The sequence below is a fragment of the Mobula hypostoma genome, chromosome 29 (genome assembly GCF_963921235.1).
Source record: "Mobula hypostoma chromosome 29, sMobHyp1.1, whole genome shotgun sequence".
NCBI classification, from domain to species: domain Eukaryota; kingdom Metazoa; phylum Chordata; class Chondrichthyes; order Myliobatiformes; family Myliobatidae; genus Mobula; species Mobula hypostoma.
Window position 1 is genome coordinate 3,523,130 of NC_086125.1, and position 19,225 is coordinate 3,542,354.

Genomic DNA, 19,225 nt, shown 5'->3' on the forward strand with positions numbered 1-19,225 from the left:
AAGGCAGACTCTGTTTTCTGGAGTAGTAACATGATTTTTTAATTATTTAGTGCAAGACCTAACCCATTTGTGTTTGCATTGTCTGTTCGCTAATATTCCCTTTGTGCATGATACCTTATGTCTAGACCCTAAGAGTATATCCCCGTCTGGAACCTTTCATTAAACAAGTGAAAATTCCCTACACAGCCATCGTTTTAACTTGGCAGATATATCACAATAATATCACATTCAGGCCTTTGACAATGATACATTATTGCCCATTTATTACTGTAGATTACATAAATTGAAGAGAATTTGCAGAAGCTGAATTAGTATATTGCATTATTTATTTGAGTAGCTATGCAGATGTCAGAAATGTTTGATGTTTAGTAAAATACACTGTTTTTCTGTGCTGATTCGCTCTCCGAAAACGATGCATGAATATGCTACCTCACAAAACGGTAGCTATGTGCCACCTTACAAAATACAGTCGTTCTTTATTACATCACAAAATGGTGGCTCACTTATCATCGTTTCATAAAATGATTGACAAGCCAAATAATATCACAAAATGGAGGCCACATTTCTCTCATCATCTCTGAAGATATCCGTTGCAATTTGTCATTTTCATATAACAATTACTCAAAATTGACAGAAAAAAATACACACATTAAAATAAATAAGTCAATGAATGATAGTTTGGAAACCTGAATCTGAATAAAAATTAAATCAGCTCGTGAAACTGTAAGGAACGGTTCATGAGGCAGCACCAAGTTCACAAATGACCTGGTTCCACATACTTCTCTGCCTGGCGTTGCAAATTTCCCTCCATACCACAACTGTCTTTCACTGAAACTCATCCTTCAACTAATCGGCCACACTCGCTCACCCTGTCCCTGTAAACTTATGAAAATTTGCTGGGTTTATCAGGCATTGGTTGGCTGACAATCATTTAACATCCCCTTGTTCAACAACATAAATCAACTTCCTATCTGTTTTAATCAGGCGTTCACATCCCTGAAAGGCTCTCAGTGTCTCTGCACTCTCCCTAGTCTTGTATCCCTCTGTGTTCTCGGAACTTCTGACCTCTTAGGCTCCCTAATTTCCCTAGCAAAGCCTCCAGCAGCCATTCCCTGAACGGCTGAAGTCCTGAACTCTGCAATGCTCTTTCCAACCTCTTCATCCCTTGCTTCACCTATAAGACTTCAAATTATTTACCCCACTTTAATATCTCATAATTTGTTGTTAAATCTTTTAAACCACCTGCAAAGCATTTGGAAAAATCAAGCTTTAGATTTGCTGAATCTGAGCTACTGTTCTTTCTGTGTGACAACTTAGGGAATGAAGGATTTTCAAAATTTTCTTAAATAAAATTGTAAAATGAACAATATAGGTCCTGCTCACTGTACCTATACCAATCAATGACCAACACACACAGCCTTGCTAATCCAAATATGCTTTCTATTCCAGCGAAGTTTGACATTTTCAGTCACCCATTGAGCAAAATATTATACAAAAATATAAAATTTTTACATTGAAACTGTTTACAAAATAATGTTCTTTTCCAAAATTACATTCCTTCCAAGTTTTGCTTTTAAACTGCATACCACAATATCTTTGACACATTTTGATATTCCCTTATTGCTACTAATTTAATACAGAGAATATAATCAGTTAGTGATCCTGTGGCAGCACTTTACCAGATGGACTACAGTACTGTTGTGCAAGAAGGTAGCTTGTCACCTCTTCCTCAGGGGACAAGTCATAGGTGAGATACAACTGTCCTGAGAACCAGTTTATTTTTTTTAAAGCACTCTATTTAAGGCAAAACATACTGTATTATTTGCAACCTCCAATGTGTTTTCAATTTAAATTGGTCGCAGTGTGACTGAATGATTCAAAGATCTGTGCAATAAGAGTTTTGGAGTTGAGGGGTGTGACCTGTACAGAGCCCAGCTGAAACGGTGTCAGATGGCATACTAATATGTCGATAAATGTGATACATTATAAACAGAATTCAATGTGAACCGGACTTTTGAAGATACAGTGGTTTTGATGTGGGGACAGTTGGTAATGGTACAGCTGGAGTGTAGACTTCCAGTGACATGTGATATATGCGTTGTGGGACTGTGTCAGCTGAACTCCAAATTAGGTTCACATTTTTAAACTCTGGCAATCATTGTCTACCCCTCAACCAACACTCAAAGGGTTTGGCCACAATGACCCATAAGATTATTAATGGCTTTATCTGAGGCTTGGACTTCACACACAATGAAAACACTTAGTATACCCTTGGTATGTATGCCTGTGATAATGAACTTGGATATGTTATCAAGAATAATTGTGAATGCATGTGATATTTTTGTTACTTTGAAATTTCACATGTCCTTTCCCAAAGAGTGAAACACATTCCAGGTGTTGAACGAAGTTCTTAAACACTGCCATTCTTGACTTGGCCATTCTCCACTATTTGAGGTTCAGCATGATCTGTTTGTGTGTTGGGATCAGGAGGAGAAGCAGGACTGTTGTCAGGAGGAGTCTTGACTGAGGTATCTGCAGGAGCAGCTTGGCTGGGGGCTGCTAGCTGCTGGTTGTCCATTATCTTGCCAACGGTATTCAGTAACTCTGTATACTGTTTCTCCATTGAAAGTAGGCGAGTCTCCTGTAATGAAGACCTTCAGGTTAACCACAACTCTGCATTATTACATAATTTACAAATAAGAGCAATATTTCCATACTGGTTCAATAAGTGTCTAACTCCATGTTCCAGCACTGGGTCCTCATCCTTGCAGATCTCAGATCTTCAAGTACACTTCAAATGGGATGAAGACTTCTATTTCCACCTTCTGTTCAGGCAGTGACTTCACCACCACTGGGGTTTTTTTTTCTCCCAGCTCCCTCTGTAACCCCTCCACAAATTGTTTTAAATATTTGTCCCCTCATTTTGAATCCTCAAAATCAGATTTGTTACAGCATGAAAAAGGGCCATTCAGCCCCTCAAGTCTATACCAGCTCTATGTATAGGCATCCCGGTTAGTCAATATCCCCAGAACCCTGTGAGTTCCTTTTGGAGAATTATCCAGCTCCCTATGGAACTCCATAATTGATGGAAATATTCCTAATTACTTTTTCTATCTCCCCTCATCATTTTTTAGATGATTACAAGGGTTCCAAAAAAATAAAGCAAAATTGCAAAGAACTTGAACAATCTAACCATTGTGGTATGCAAACAAACATGGCAAACTCAACTTTGTAATTACCATTGTAGGAGAACACTGTTCCTGAAATTGAGAGAAGCATCGCTGTTCCTTGACCGAGGGAGCACAATAATAGAAGCTGGGCTACTTAGCATTCAAATGATATTTGGGTGATAAAAAATCTGACTGCATCAAAAAATCCTGCAGTTGCACATGGAAATGGAGCTGATTTATTGTTTTACATTAGTAGTCAGAGATGCCTCAGACATTCCTCTGCTTTTTGTATCATTGTCTTGTTCTTCTATAGCTTTTATGTTAAGTAAACAGTTGCTCTAAAACTTTATCTTGAGTTTCCTCTCATATGACCAAGTCCATCACTGCAGGGGATAAGCACAGGATAAGGGAGCATTTATTGACAGATTCCAATCTCGTATGAAATTGAAAATCTGGGGGAGTGGTGCCACAGCAACAACCTCTCACTCAATGTCAGCAAGACCAAGGATATGATTCTGACTTCAGGAAGAGGAAACCAGAGGTCCATGAGCCAAACTCATCGGAGGATCAGAGATGGAAAGGGGCAGCAACTTTAAATTCCTTAGTGTTATCATTCCAAAGAACCTGTCCTAGGTCCAGCACAAGTGCCATCACGAATGAAGCACGGCAGAGCTTCAACTTCCTCAGAGTTTGCAAAGGTTCTGCATGACATCTAAAACTTTTACAAACTTCTATAAATGTGTGATGGAGTTAACATTGACTAGTTGTATCACAGACTGGTATGGAAACACTAATGTCCATGAACGGAAAATGCTACAAAAAGTAGCAGATGTGACCCAGTCTAGGTAAAGCCCTCTCACCATTGAGCAAATCTATCCAGAACACTGTCTCAGGAAAGCAGCATCCTTCATCAAGGACCCCTACCATCCACATCATACTCTCTTCTCACTGCTGCCTTCAGAAGGTACAGAGGCCTCAGGACCCAAAGCAGCAGGTCCAGGAACAGCTATTAACCCCTCAACCATCAGGCTCTTGAATTAGAAGGGTAACTTCACTCGCCCAATCACTGAACTGTTGCTACAACCTATGGACTCTTCATTTCACGTTCTCAATACTTATTGTGTATTTATTTATTGATTTATTTATTTATCTCTCTTTTTATATTTGCACAGTTTGTCTTCTTTTTGCACATTGGTTGCTGTCTGTCCTGTTGGATGTGGTCTTTCACTTTTTCTGTTCTACTTCTTGTATCTACTGTGATTCCCCGCAAATAAAAGTGAATCTCAGCATTGTATATGGTGACATAGATAATCTTTGATAATAAATTTATGTTGAACTTTGAACTTTCTAGTTCACAAAGAAATTTCCTTTTAACAAAGAAAGATTGTCCTGAACTTGCCTTTTCTTTGGGAGATACATGCTCTAAAATCCCACCCATTTCCTCAACACTTCAGAGCAAGACACCTTGTTTAAGGGCAATAATCTTTCAAGTTGAAAACAATGCCCATACCCTATAAAAGAGTATAATTTTAATGCAATTTGTCCCACTCCCATCAAGGAAGAGGCTACATATCATGCACGCCAGGACCACCAGACTTAAAAACAACCACCTTCCCCAAGCAGTAAGGCTGAGCAACACCTCCATCCATTAACTCACCCCTCCACACCCCCATCTCCACTGGTTTTATTATTTCTTTTCAGGGTCACCTTGTATACAGGCACTCCGGTGCGTAGCATCACTTTATGGACAGACATACAATCAATCTATGTATGTAAGCCATCTTACGTATTTATATTTATCGTGATTTTTATTATTGTGTTCTTTATCTTAGTCTAGGTTTTTATATGATGCATTGGATCCAGAGTAACAATTATTTTGTTTCGCTTACACTTGTGTACTGGAAATGACATCGAACAATCTTGAATAAAAGCTAACAATACAATGGCAGAATGGACATCTTTTGTAAATTCTGTGCCACTGGTGTCTTAACAAGAACTAACCATACCTAACTTCCCTCACAGTGTTTTGTCATAGAGGGGTTGTTGAGATGCAGGAAAGTGGCTGGGACATGCAGGTTATTCAATAGGAAAGTTATTGAAGATAGGAAGATAGAATTAGATAAAATATTATCTGCTTAAGAGTTAACAAATAATTCAGGCAAGAGATAACGGGGTGAAGATGGCGGATGCCTGGAACATGATTTTCCAATGCTCCTTGGACAATGTTTGTGGAAGAATTATTAATAACACAAGATATCCCTCTACAGGAAAGGGAAAAAAAACAAAACAGGCAACCATAGGAAAAGACAGGTAACTGTTTTGTTACGCAAACACGAGGAATTCTGCAGATGCTGGAAATTCAAGCAACACACATCAAAGTTGCTGGTGAACGCAGCAGACCAGGCAGCATCTCTAGGAAGAGGTACAGTCGACGTTTTGGGCCGAGACCCTTCGTCAGGACTAACTGAAGGAAGAGCTAGTAAGAGATTTGAAAGTGGGAGGGGGAGGGGAGATCCAAAATCCAAAATCCAAAAATGTTTTGTTAGTTGTTTTGTGCAGGGAAGGAGGGTTTGCGGGGGCTGATGCTTTTGTTGTATTGTGTTGTTTTTTTGCGTGGGGAGGGTGTTTTACGGGCTGATGATCATGTTGCCATTCTTTTTTGTGTATTGGGAAGTGGGTTTGATGTTTTTCTTTGAGCAATTTCATGGTTTTCTTTGTTTTGTGGCTATCTGGAGAAAACAAGTTTCAGTTGTTTGCTACATAAATATTTTGATAATAAATGAACCTTTGAATTTTTGAACTGTTGAACATCAGGCCATTGGGGAGCAGTAACTAATACTGAGTTTGCTGTTGATAAAAGCAGGTTACATCTGTAAACTGCCGGATGTGTTAACAGATCATTGATAAAGGTATTGCAGTGGATGCTGTATTTTTAGGTTTTCAGAAACTGAATCCCAACAAACAACTTTAGTTGGAAAAGAATACGTGGGATTCAAAGGGATGTCAGAAACTGTATACATGATTAGCCAAGGGATAAGAGACAGAACATAAATTATAGTCAAAAAAATAGAAATAATGGAAAGAAATTACGGAAAGACTCAGCAAATCAGTCAGCATCTTTGGAGAAAGAAGCAGTTAAGAACATTGACCCTTTAACAGATGTCTCTGTGCTTCATTGAGATAAATCTTCTGAACTTCAAGAGGATACAGCCCAGTCATTGGTTTAGTTACCGAGAGCATCTGTGAAGACCTGGTGATCTTAACACAGAATGGATGAGAGAAATTTGCAGAGTTCTGAATATAAACTTGGGTTTAAAGATTTCTCAAATGCTTTGCCCACTGTTTACGGTTCTGTTTTCAAAGAGTGAGTGGCGCGTTACATACCAAACTTTCAATCTTCTGCTGGCTCTTCTGGGCCGCGATTTCCAACTTTTCAGCATCCTTCTGCTTTTCCTCTTCAATTGACTCAAGCCTGGAGGAGCAGAAGACAGATTAGTGTGTGGTCGGGCTACGACACAATTAATGCAGTAACCACTGGGCAGTGCAGGAGAAAGTGCCCATCAGGAGCAACATGGCAGTTGAAAGCTGCCACAGTCTTCACAGGGGCAGGTCAATGAGGGTGACTAACTCACAGCCCCATATGTTCATGTTAACTGTTATCCTCTCCTGGTCTTTCTTTTGTTCTTTGCTGTCTTGTCTAACTTACTTACAGTGTGATTAACGTTCTGAGTGTTGTCTGAACCCTTGGGCAGTGATGTGCCACAAGCAAGTTTCCTCACTGTACTTGTACATGACAATAAACCTGACTTGACCACTAGAAATTTGTTACATCTGCCTCCCTTTCAATCAAAAGAAAGACTTTCATGTCCATGGTTCTTTACTGCCAATGAGGTCATTTGTACTGGTAATAACTGCTGTAATGCAGCAGCCAATCTACGCATAAGAAGCTCCCACAGCAACAATGCAATAAAGGACATCATTTTTCTGAGGCTTTAAGGATAAATATTAGCCTTTTCTTCGGAGATAAACGCCCTGTTCTACTTTGAAACAGTGTGCTGGATACCCGATACTGTTAACCGTTAGTTGCAGAGACATACCTGTCGAATTGTAGAGCACAACATTTGTTTCTCATTATTTGATAGTCTTTTGATGTTCTTTTAAGTTGGCATAATTTATTCCCAGACTAACATTGCTAAAGAAAGTTGGGCTAGTCATAGAGCACAGAGTCAGAGTACCTTAACACAAAAATGGGCCCTTCAGCCCATTTAGTTTATGCTTACCTATCCTATCTACCTGCACCTGGACCATATCTCTCCAAACACCTCCCATCCATGTACCTATCCAAACTTCTCTTCAATGATCTAATTGAACCTTCATCTACCACTTCCATTGACAGCTCGTTCCACATTTGCACCACCCTCTGACAGAGGAAGTTTCCCTTCAGATTCCCCTTAAATATTTCACCTTTCGCTCTAAACTTATGGCCTCTAGTTTTCATCCTGCCCAAGCCAAGGGGAAGAAGCTTGCATACATTCATTCTATCTGTACCCCTCAAAATTCTTGTCTGCTCTATGAGATTTCCCCTCATTCTCCTGCTGTCCAGGGGATAAACAATCATCATACTGTAAGTAGTGTCAGTGCACAAATTGGCTATAACAGTAACAGCCCTTGAATATCCTGGAATAAGGTTCCCAAGTTATTATTTTTTCTTTGTTGTTGAGCTAAGGCCATACAGACCATAAGACATAGGAGCAGAATTAGGCCATTTGGCCCATTGAGTTTGCTCCTTCATTTCATCATGGTTGATCTAGTTTCTCTCTCAGCCCCAATCCCCTGCCTTCTCCCTGTGTCCCTTCACGCCCTGACCAATCAAGAACCTGTCAATCTCTTCCTTAAATACAAGTGCAGACTTGGCCACCACAGCTGCCCGTGACAACAAATTCCACAGATTCAGCGCTGTCTGTCTAAAGAGTGTGATCTTAGTTCATCATGTTAAAGGAGATTGTTGTTCCCTCACCTGTTAGTGAGATTGGTTATCAATTTGTCCCTTTCTTCCAATTCCTTTTTCTGCTTCTCCTCACTCTGTTGAAGCGTTTGCTCAACCTGTTCTGTCATGCTGGTTTTAAGATCCTTGATGTCCTGGTCAATCGCCCCCACAGTCTCTTGGAGACTGGCAATGTCTTGTTCGTGCTGCAGGATGGTCCAGAGAAGAAAAGTTGCGTTATTCATTTCCTCAACTGAAATAAATGATTTAAATTTCCAGGCCAGCTTTATATTTGAGAAAGATTTTGGCTTGGGCATCTCGTGGGGTTGTAGGACCTGTACAAGCTGGACAGGCTGCATCAAGTAAGGCTGATCTCATTGGGGAAGATCAGTACCTCAAGGAGATCAGTCTGTTTGTTCGTGCAGTTGTTCTTCATTCAGGGGATGTGGGCATCACAGGCTGGGCCAGCATTTAATTACCTACCCCTGGATGCCCTTGAGAAGGTAGTGATGAACTGCCTCATTGAACCAGTGCAGTCCTTGAGGTGTGGGTAAACCACAAAGCTGTTAGAGAGAGTGTTTCAGGATTTTAGTGCAATGAAGATGGAAGGCCACCAGTGTATTTCCAAGCCTGAAAGAGTGTGACTGGAAGGGCAATTCTAGGTGCTGGTTCTAAGCAGGAGGGAATCTGCTGATGCTGCTAGAAGGCTGCTGACCAAATGGTAGTGAACCAGGTATTTCTGGCAGCAATCTGGTAGCTTGTGGTCATCGTTGAATATCATTGTAAATATTCATGTGGTTACCTCACAGCTCAAGAGACCTGGATTCAATCCTGACCTTCAGTGCCGTCTGCATGGAGTTCTCTCTGTGACCACAGGGTTTCCCTTCAGTTTCTCCCCTGCTACCAATGACAAGCTGGTAGGTTAATTTACAATGGCCAATTAACAGTGGTCTAGATGGTTGGCAGGAGAGTATAGGTGAGGTTGATAGATATATGGAACAGGTAAGTTATAGAGAAATAAGGGGAAATTGTCCTGAGAGCATCATAGATTAAAAGGGCCAAATGTTCCTTCTATTTCACAAAGGAACATGAACTTGAAATGAAATTCCACTAAGACCACTGTGAGATCTGAACTCTTTGCATTTTTAGCCCAGACATCCAGGTTCTACCTCAATCATTTATTAGCCACAAAGAAAACAAAGTTACTTTCCAGGAGACTCATCAAATAACATCTGGCTCCAAGACACATGGCAATATTTTAAGGAATATGCTGGAAGATGGGTCAAGAAAGGGGAAACAGAGATAAGGAGAGGTTTAGGGAGGAACTTTTAGACATAATGTCTGGCAGCTGAACTCCACCATGGACGGTCCCAAGCCCAGCTACAAAAGGAAGCGCTTTGGGCATGGAGCTAGCAATCCTATCCTTTAAGAACCCAGTGCTACATAAATGCCAATAGAAGCTCCAAAGTCCTCATCCTTAGGAGAAGAAGGATCTTCAAAGATAGGCTACACTTGGGGACAACTTGAAATGCTGGCCCAGTACAGAGGACTCTTGGCAGCCTAAGCCCCAGTAGGGGCGATGGTCTTAAGTAAGCAAGTCCAGGCAGCTGAAGGCGGAGTAAATTCAAGGAAAAGCAAGAGCCCAGGAATGGGTGTGCACGGACAGCAGAGAGGATTGGAGAATAGAAATGGGGAGGGGCAAGGCCATGAAAAGATATGAAAACAAGGATGAGAGCTTTAATACCAAGATTTTAGTTTACCGGAACTAGTTATGCCACACGATGCAAGGGTGCATGAATTAATGTGAGGTAGGACATGGCTGTAGAGTTTTGTACAACAAATTTAATGAGGACAATGGCTCCAAAGAATGTTCAATATTCACTATGAGAGACATTTTGCCTTTGATATAGAGTCATAAAGAAACACTCTATCAGGTATAATACTCACCTTCTCGAAAGGTTTGTTGCCTTGATTTTCTGACTCTCTCTGCGAAGACCACTTCTCATTTCCTGCATTGCGTTCCCAAGGAACTTGGGACTTCCTGAATGAATCAAACAGCATTTGGCGAGGGTGGTGTGTCTGTCACAAAAAAAAAAGGTGGTTAGTGCATCCAGGATATAAGCCAAGAGGAATTGTTCTGCACTGCTCTGAGATCTTGAAACACAGAAAAGGCGGTCAGGCTGGTGGGAGGAAATGAGTTGAGTGACACCAACTAAGACAGCCAATCAGACACTATGTTTCCTTATCCTAAGGGACACCACTATTTGTCTTTTGCTATAATGGACAAAGAAAGAGAAAAAAAAACTTACTAGAAACTGTTCTCGTCAAAGGCTGTTGAAACAAAGCCTCCCACTCTAACCGTGGCCTACTCCAGCAGTGGTTGCTCCCAGAATGGCTGCTCTGTTTACACCTCACTACTTTTCATTGGCCCTTGTCAAGTTACTGATAACCCAAGCGATTTTCCACTCTGCAGACAAGTCCCAACAGGCACTGATTGCTTTTGAAAACTGGCGTATAAATTCCATAAGGATCTGTCCCCAGCTCTCTCTGCAATAGGAGGCATAGCAGTTGGTGCAACACTTTTTACAGCAACAAGCTGTAAGATTGGGGGGCAGTTCCTGCTGCTGCCTGTAAGCAGTTTGTGAGTTTTTCCCGTGACCGTGTGGGTTTCCTCTCATATTCGGAAGACGTACAGTAAGGGTTAGGGTTAGTGAGATGTGGGGGTTAGAGGTGTGGCAACACTTGTGGCTACCCCCTCACTGATTTGATTTGATGCAAACCACGCATTTCATTGCGTGGTTAAATGTACAAGTGACAAATAAAGCTCATTTCCCTTTGAGGCAGTTCAGTTCAGTTGAGAGATGGGTTAGTTACCTGCATCTTCGGGTAGGACCTGACTTGCGTGCGAGGGTGTGGCGACTTTAGAGAGTGCCTGCCAGATGCCGGCATCCTCGTTAAGGTGCTGTACTCTCGGCCTGGCAGGCCAGTAATGGTGTCCTGGTCAGCACAGTCTCCCTTGTCCAAACTCAGCTGGCAAATTGGCGATTTCTGTGCCAGGCTGGGTCTCTTCCGAGCCGGCGCGCTCTGGGTGCGCTTCACCGTGGCTGCGCTGTTGCTTGGCAATCTGCTGTGGCCCAGGTGCGGCTCTTCCGCCGAAGGCTTCGGCAGGCTCAACAGGGACGCGCTGACCTGGTCGACGTCCTTGGGGGCCACGTAGGACGGTTTGTCCATCCGGCTGTACGAGCTGAAAGAGAAGAGCAGCCATGTGAGTGTCTCCCAGCTGATTGTGCCTGCACAATGTCTACCCTGGGGGTGGGGGTGCAGTGGCACCAAGTGGAAAAGCAAGAAGGTGGGGATGGTTGAGTACTGACTTAGCACTTTCCTGGAATATAGTGCCTAGGTTAGCAGTTAGCAAAATGCTTTATAGCACCAGTAACCTGGGTCCAATTCCTGATGCTGTCTGTCAGGAACTTATACACTCTTCCCATTAAACAAGTGAAAACGCAAGTGAGGGTTACTATGTTTTTGGCATGCTATGTTGCCACTGGAAGTGTGTTGAACATTAATGCAAATAACATTGTAGTGTGTGTAGGAACCATGTATCTATTTTCTGTCTTAATTGTATTTTGTTTTGCGCATTTATTATGGGTAATTTGTCGCATGGGCTGGGACATGGTAGGGCGAAGGTATCTTACATCAGTTTAGTCTAGGCAGAGCCAGAAAGGCAGCCAAAATGCAATTTGGAATGTTTAAGTATGCTTATTTACTCTTAAATACAATTAGACCGCTCATTATATCGCTAGTTTTAGTTTCATTCATTTTTTATCATTTTTATTCTTTGTCTTTGCTAGTTTCTTAATAGAGGATCTTAAACTTACAAACTTAGTCAGCTTAATCACAGGCCTCTATAGTATCCAAGATATCTTCAAGGAGTGATGCCTCAAAAAGGCAGCATCCATCATTAAGGATCCCCATCACCCAGGACATGCCCTCTTCTCATTGCTACCATCAGGAAGGAGGTACAGAAGTCTAAAGGCACACACTCAACAATTCAGTAACAGCTTCTTCCCCTTTGCCATCCGATTTCTGAATAGACATTGAACCCATGAACACTACCTCACTATCTTTTTTATTTTTATTTTTGCCCTACTTATTTATTTTTAATATTTAAAAATATATTTACTGTAACTCATTTTTTCTCTATTATTATGTATTGCATTGTACTGCTGCTGGAAAGACAACAAATTTCACAACATATGCCAGTGATATTAAATCTGATCCTGAATGAAATTTCTACAACTGAGGAACACATGTCAATCGCTATGCTTGGTCTTAGAGTGGTTTTGGTTTCTTTTCAAGAAAGTGCTACACTGTACATTTTTATGTATATATGACAAATAAAGCTAACCATTAAAATCTTTAAGTGTCTGAATACCCTCACAGATGGTATTGATGATTATTGCCAATGCAATCCATTCATCCAGACAAGTTGGGGCACATTCTATCCTGCTCCTGATTGATGTCTTGAAAGACTTGAGATGTCCAAGAGGAGTCTCTCCTGGCAGTACCCCCCAGCCTCTAACCCTACCCTTGTCAAGACACTCTCAATGTGACCAGTCCAGCTGAGTTTCTGCTCACTGACAATGCCTTCTGGAATTAGTGGCCAGTAATCGTTACAACTTCAGTCTGTACCCTATCACCTACATTTTCCCCTGCTCCCTCCACCACCTCCTCTCTGTGTAGCACATACACATTACTGGAAGAACTCAGCAGGTCAGGCAGCATGTATGAAAAGAAATAAGAATTTGACCAGGTCGAGACCCTTACCTGGACTCTTTATTCCTTTCCATAGATGCTGCCTGAACTTTTGTTTTTTTCCCAGCATTTTGCACGTTACTCTGAATTTCCAGCATCTGCAGAATCTCTTGCATTTCCAATTCTAATGCAAGTTCCTTGCCCTGAACGTCGACTCTGTTTCTCTCCGCACTGATGCTGCCTGACCTACTGATTATTTCTGCCAATGTATATTTATGCTTTGGATTTTTAGTGTCCACAGTTTTATATTTTTCACTCCGTTTAACTGATGGGAAAGGTGTTAATGATAACACTATCATTAGTCAACTGTAAGTGTACAACCTTTTGTAAAATAGACGACCAAAATGTCCCCAAAGGTCTTGCTAGCAAAATCTGTTTTTGTTTCAGCATTAAAGCTCAAGCAAGCAATAAGGATTCAGAAAGTTTTTCTCCTTCCACCAAAATATTTCTGACCAATTCATGTAACCATAAGCACCACTTGTTATTTGCTTTTCTGCACCATGTACTGATGTTGCAATTTATATTCATGTTATGTCTTTGCGCTGCTGCTACAAAGCACAAATTTAACTTCGTGTAAGTGAGTGATAATTAGATTAGATTAGATTCAATTTTATTGTCATTGTGCTGAGTACAGAAACAAAGCCAATGAAATGCATTAATAAACCTGATTCTGAAATATTAACAAGGAAGAATTTGCACTTCCACCTGTATTACTTTAAGATTGTCACTACTTTCAAAAAGCACAAATATAAGCTACTGAGAAATCAGGTTTCTTAGTGAGAAAGAGTTAGCATTGGTTTATTATTGTCACAGATACTAAGATACAGTGGAAATGGCGGGAGGAGAAGATGGCGGCGTGCCTGCGTGTGCGCAGCCCTCCAGTGAAAAATGATATCGTATCTGTTAAATAGGGGCCGTAGACAATTCTGATTTGATGGAGAATGGACGTGAAAGCACAGAGGAACATCTGGAGAAATTTCTGAATTTCGCTCTGTGTGTTCAGGAATCTTTCAGAGGATAGGCCTCAAAATCCCCGGCCTTGCCTGCTTTTGGCGACCGAGAAGGAGATCGAATCGTTCGGACAGAGATGGCGCTCAGTACTCGGTGTCGGAGAGCTGATCAGAGCTCGAAGTTTTCGGATGACTCAGAGTCGGATTGTCGTCGGTATGGCAGGGAGAGTTTTTCTTCCTTCTCCCGTCTGCGTGAGATGTGGGACATTTGAGAAACTTTGAACTTTACTGTGCTCACGGACTTCTTCATCAAGTTATGGTATTGTTGCACAGTTGTAACTACACGTTATAATTATGTGGTTTCGTCAGTTTTTTCAGTCTTGGTCTGTCCTGTGTTTTGTGATATCACACCGGAGGAAATAATGTATCATTTCTTAATGCATGCAATTACTAAATGACAATAAAAGAGGACTACATGTCTTCATAATCATAAATCATTTGTTTTTCCTGGCATCCACACAGATCATGTTGTACATAGGTATATTGAAATGGTGCAAAGAAAACAGAATGCACAGGATAGTTTTGCACTAACAGAGAAAATGCAGTGCTGGTACAGAAGTGTTCCAGTAATTAGCGACATAGAGGATTGTGGTCAATTTTAATTTGTTAATATAACTTTAAATGATTGCATACTGATACTGTTAGCCAAATTAACTCAGGTGCACTTTATAGACCGCAGGAGTTGACACACTTCTGGACTGAACATGCTTTTTTTAAAATAATTGTGAGTTAACGAGGTTAGAAATTTTTGAACATTCAAAATCACTTCAACATTAGCCAGCCTGCCGAGGCCATACCTGAACTCTTGATGAGGTGTTGGCGGTGCATTTGGGTTCTCCATTAAATGGGTAATCCTGCCGAGGATGGCGGGGAGAGGCTGCAGTCTGTCAAGTTTGTTCTGTCAGTGTTTCAGGTTGAACGAGGTCGCCGGAAGGTGCATGGAAAAGAGATGGTAAACAGAGAATATTAGTGATGTTTGATGTACGTTAGCACGTTAGCAAGTCCCAAACTCAGACATGAGAAATCCAGGTCCACCCCAGCTGGGGATTTAAATTCATTCCATGAAACAATTTGAAATAAAAACATAAAAATAGCATATAAACATTCTTACTGAGACACAAGAGGCTTTAGATGCTGGAAACGTTGGCCCAAAACGTTGACTGTCCCTGACCTGCTGAGTTCCTCCACTGTTTTGTGTATTGTTAAATATATTTCAATGATTCAAAAATTCATGGTACATTTATTATCGAAGTGTGTATGCAGTATACAACCCCGACATTTGTCTTCCCCACAGACAGCTACGAAACAAAGAAAACCAGGGACTCCATTCAAGAAAAACATCAACTAACCCCCCCCCCACACACACAAAAAAATTTGTGCAAATGGTACATAATAAGAGCAAATACCACAGAATATAAAAGACTAAATCAAAAGAGTCCAGAGATATTCAGTTCAGCTCAGTGTTCGTTATCTGCAGGCCACCCCGATCCAAAGGAGCAACCAGAAACCAGAAACACATCATAAAGGGAACTACTGAGTCTAATCCACAACCTGCGTTGATTAAATTTTGCCCTCAACCCAGAATTCCGGCACCATTGTCCAACGGTATCAAAGGATGTTCAAACCACGATGTTTTCCTGATTTGCTCTGGAGATAATGCATGGACAAGACCCTTCTGGCCCTTCGAGCAGTGCCAGCAATCAGCAATCCCCCAATTTAACCCTAGCCTATTCACAGGACAATTTACAATGACCGATTAACCTTCCAACCAGTACGTCTTTGGACTGTGAGAGGAACCTGGAGAACCCGAAGGAAACTGATGTACAATCTCCTTACAGGCAGTGACGGGAATTGAACCTGTGTCTCCTGTACTGTAAAGCATTGTGTTAACCACTATGCTACCGTGCCACCCACGGTGACTGCTAACTGCCCTCACCTTCTTTAAGGCACAATTTTTATCTGTTGCCTTTTTATTCGCCAGTCGCTTTCCTTCACAAGCCTACGGACTCCCAATTTCACATGATCCAGGTTCTGCAACTCCCTCTCTAAATCCATCTGGCTCCCTTTCTTCCCCAAAACATCCCTCTCTCCACTTACCTTACTTAATATCTCTTTATACAGTGCAACATCTTATTTTTTAAACATCATTGTAAACTTCCTTTGAATTCTCTCCAGTTCAATAACATTTTGATATGGCAATGGAGGATTTAAGAAGTAAATGACTAGTAATTATCAACCACTACAGCTGAAAGACATTGGTCTCAATGATTTAAGGGGTGAAATAAGGAGACAAGGTTAAACTCGAGTGAACTGTACCTGGTCCAAACGAGACACAATGTCACAGAGAAGAGAGTGCAAGATGGAGAGCTCCAGCCCGAGGTCGATACAGCCTTCAAACTCTACAGGATTCATGTTAGGCTCCGAGTTGGAAATGTTTGTCAGGAAGATCTTCATGTTCTCCCAGTTTGACGTCAGGAAGTCATCCATAAAGGTCATGTAACCTTCCTTGTCTTCAAACCTGTGTAATGAGAACAAACTGAGTTTGCAGTTCACAGTAAATTTGCAATCAAAGTACCACATACTCCAATATTCATTCTCATTCAGGCATTTACAAGAGAAAGGAGGCCTGAAGTGGCTTGTTCCACACTGTATCAAGAAAGAAAGAAAGAAAATTGATAGATAACTATAATAGAATTTTACAAAAAAAAAACACTATATATAGACAGACAAAGACTGACAAGCAACAAATGTTAAAAAGAAGGCAAACTGTGTAAATAAAAGTAATACTGAGACTTGAGTTGTAAAGAGTTTTTGAGAGTAGCCTGTAATTTGTAAAATCAGTTCGGAGTGGTGGTGAATGAAGTTATCTGCATTGGTTCAGGAGCCTGATGGTTGTAGGGTAGTAACCGTTCCTGAACCAGTGCCTAAGGCGGCCAGAGGGAATTAGAGAGTCGTGGGGTGAATGAGTCATAGAGAGACACAGAGCAGAAATAGGCCCGCTGGCCCGCCAAGTCCACTTACACTAATCCACCTGCCCGTCAACTCTCTCCAGATTCTACCACTTACCTACACATCAGGGGCAATTTACAGCAGCCTATTAATCTACCAACCTACATGTATTTAAACTGTGAGAGGAAACCGGTGCAGCTGAATGAAACCAACCCCCCCCCCACCCCCGCCACCACACAGTCACAGGGAGAACATGCAAACTCCACACAGACAGCACTGGAAGTCAGGACTCAACCTGGATCTCTGGGGTTGTGAGACAGCAGCTGTCTGAGCTACACTTCTGTGTTGCTCTCAGGCCAGGAGGCTTCCCGCTAATCATTCCTTCAACTGCTTAATCTTAGTTGATGCAGTCAGCGGGGCGGCATGGTAACATAATGGTTCTCACAACACTTTACAGCACAAATGACCTGGGTTCAATTCCTGCCACTGCCTGTAAGGAGTTTGTATGTTTTCCCCATGACCTCATGGGTTTCCTCCAGGTGCTCCGGTTTCCTCCCACAGTCCATTGACGTACCGGTTGGTAGGTTAATTGGTCTTTGTAAATTGTCCCATGAATAGGCTCGGGTTAAATCAGGTGTTGCTGAGCTGTGCGGCCCAGACGGCTGAAGGGCCAATTCTGTGCTGTGTCTCAATAAAATAAAATAAATGTACTAAGAGAAAGCATGATGCTGGAAACACTAAAATTTTAGACAAGCTATTAAGCCATAAGACCATAAAACAAAGGAGTAGAATTAGTCTATTAGTCCATTGGATCTGCTCTGCCATCTGATGATAGCTGATTTATTTTCCCTGTCAGCCCCATTCTCCTGCCTTCTCACCACCCTTTCTAATGAACCTACCAACCTCCGCTTTAAATATACCCAATGATTCGACCTCCTCAGCCATCTGCAATCAATTCCACAGATTCACCCCCTGTCTAAAGATATTCCTCCTCATCTCTGTTCTAAAGAGTTATCCTTCATTTCTGAATCTGTGCCCCCACTAGACTAGCCCACTAATGGAAACAACCTCTCCACATCCAGTCTATCTAGGCCTTTCAATGGTCTCTCATTTTCCCACTCATTCTTCTGAACTCCAGTGAGTACAGGCCCAGAGCCATCAAATGCTCCTCATACATTCACCCTTAAACTGAGGTCCTCTCAGGAAAAAGTAATGATCCTATTGGCCGACACAAGAGTCTGAAAATGCTAGAATCCAAAGCAACAAACAACCTGCTGGGGAAGTTCATTGGGGTCGAGCAGCTACTGTTGGCGGGAAGGGAAGGAATTGTTAGTATTTTGGCTCAAAACCCTGAGTCAGAAGCTAACGAAGGATTTTGAACTGAAGCATTAACAATTCAGATGCTCTTCAACCCATTGAGTTCCTCAAGCAGATTGTTTCTTGATCCTTTTGGCCATTTCTTGAAGGAGAGTAGGAAACTTCTAACCCAATGTCCTAAGCCAATATTCCAACCAACTGACTATCAGCTTATTAACTCATTGTAGCTTGTGGGAGCTTGCCGTGCATAATATGGCTGTGTCTGTGCTTCCCACAGCACAAGACTGACCATGCTCTGAGCCTAAAGACCCACAGTCAATGTTCCTGGAACAACTTCATCCTCTCTGCCATAAGATTTCTGAACAGTCTATGAGATGAACCCAGGAACACATGAACACAACCTCAGTATTCACTTTTTGCACTGCTATTTTTTCTGTAACTTATAACTTTTATCTCTCGCACTGTACTGATGCTGCAAAACAACAATTTGCACAGTATTGTCAGTGACAATAAACACAATTCTGATCCTGATCCTGGGTGTGGGTCCCGAAGGTGCTATAGAAATGCAGTCCTCCCGCTCCTGTTTCAGACATGCGTGTGCTGATGGGATGGACCTACGTGGTGAAGTTGGCCAGGTTCTGAATGACCTTGGCGATGAGGGTGAGGGTTCGCGCGGTGCTGTCGTTGGGGTACTCCTGGGTCAGGCTGAAGAGGCTGGGAGACATGATTGCCGGACAGAGGAATCGCAGAAACAGTGAGGCACAAATCATCCGCTGGCCGATGTCCATCTTCCCGCGGTTGACGCACTCCTGTTGCCAAGCCGCAAATATCTGCCTCAGCTCGTCGGGAAAGACACTGGAAGGAAGATACATAGTTAGGGAAGCTTCCAATGGGCAGCCCAGAGCTGCTGTAGCACATTTTGGACCACAAACTCTTCGTGGTCAGTAAGCATTGCTGACCAAGTGGCTCTAAGTAGTCAG

General features: G+C 41.9%; 1 protein-coding gene across 3 annotated transcripts in view; it reads right to left on the reverse strand.

The window, feature by feature from the left end:
• Positions 1 to 261: 261 nt before the first annotated feature.
• The window catches only part of LOC134339312 (ras GTPase-activating protein nGAP-like), a 133,155-nt gene continuing 114,191 nt past the window's right edge, over positions 262 to 19,225 (reverse strand). For all 3 annotated transcript variants that reach the window (XM_063035706.1, XM_063035709.1, XM_063035707.1), the window contains 8 exons: positions 18,864 to 19,100; positions 16,296 to 16,497; positions 14,777 to 14,877; positions 11,029 to 11,398; positions 10,102 to 10,233; positions 8,188 to 8,360; positions 6,555 to 6,642; positions 262 to 2,641 (listed from right to left, as the gene is read on the reverse strand). In XM_063035706.1, the coding sequence (XP_062891776.1) occupies positions 2,411 to 2,641; positions 6,555 to 6,642; positions 8,188 to 8,360; positions 10,102 to 10,233; positions 11,029 to 11,398; positions 14,777 to 14,877; positions 16,296 to 16,497; positions 18,864 to 19,100 (1,534 nt within the window). In that variant the 3' untranslated portion in view covers positions 262 to 2,410. The remainder of the gene's footprint in view (positions 2,642 to 6,554; positions 6,643 to 8,187; positions 8,361 to 10,101; positions 10,234 to 11,028; positions 11,399 to 14,776; positions 14,878 to 16,295; positions 16,498 to 18,863; positions 19,101 to 19,225) is intronic.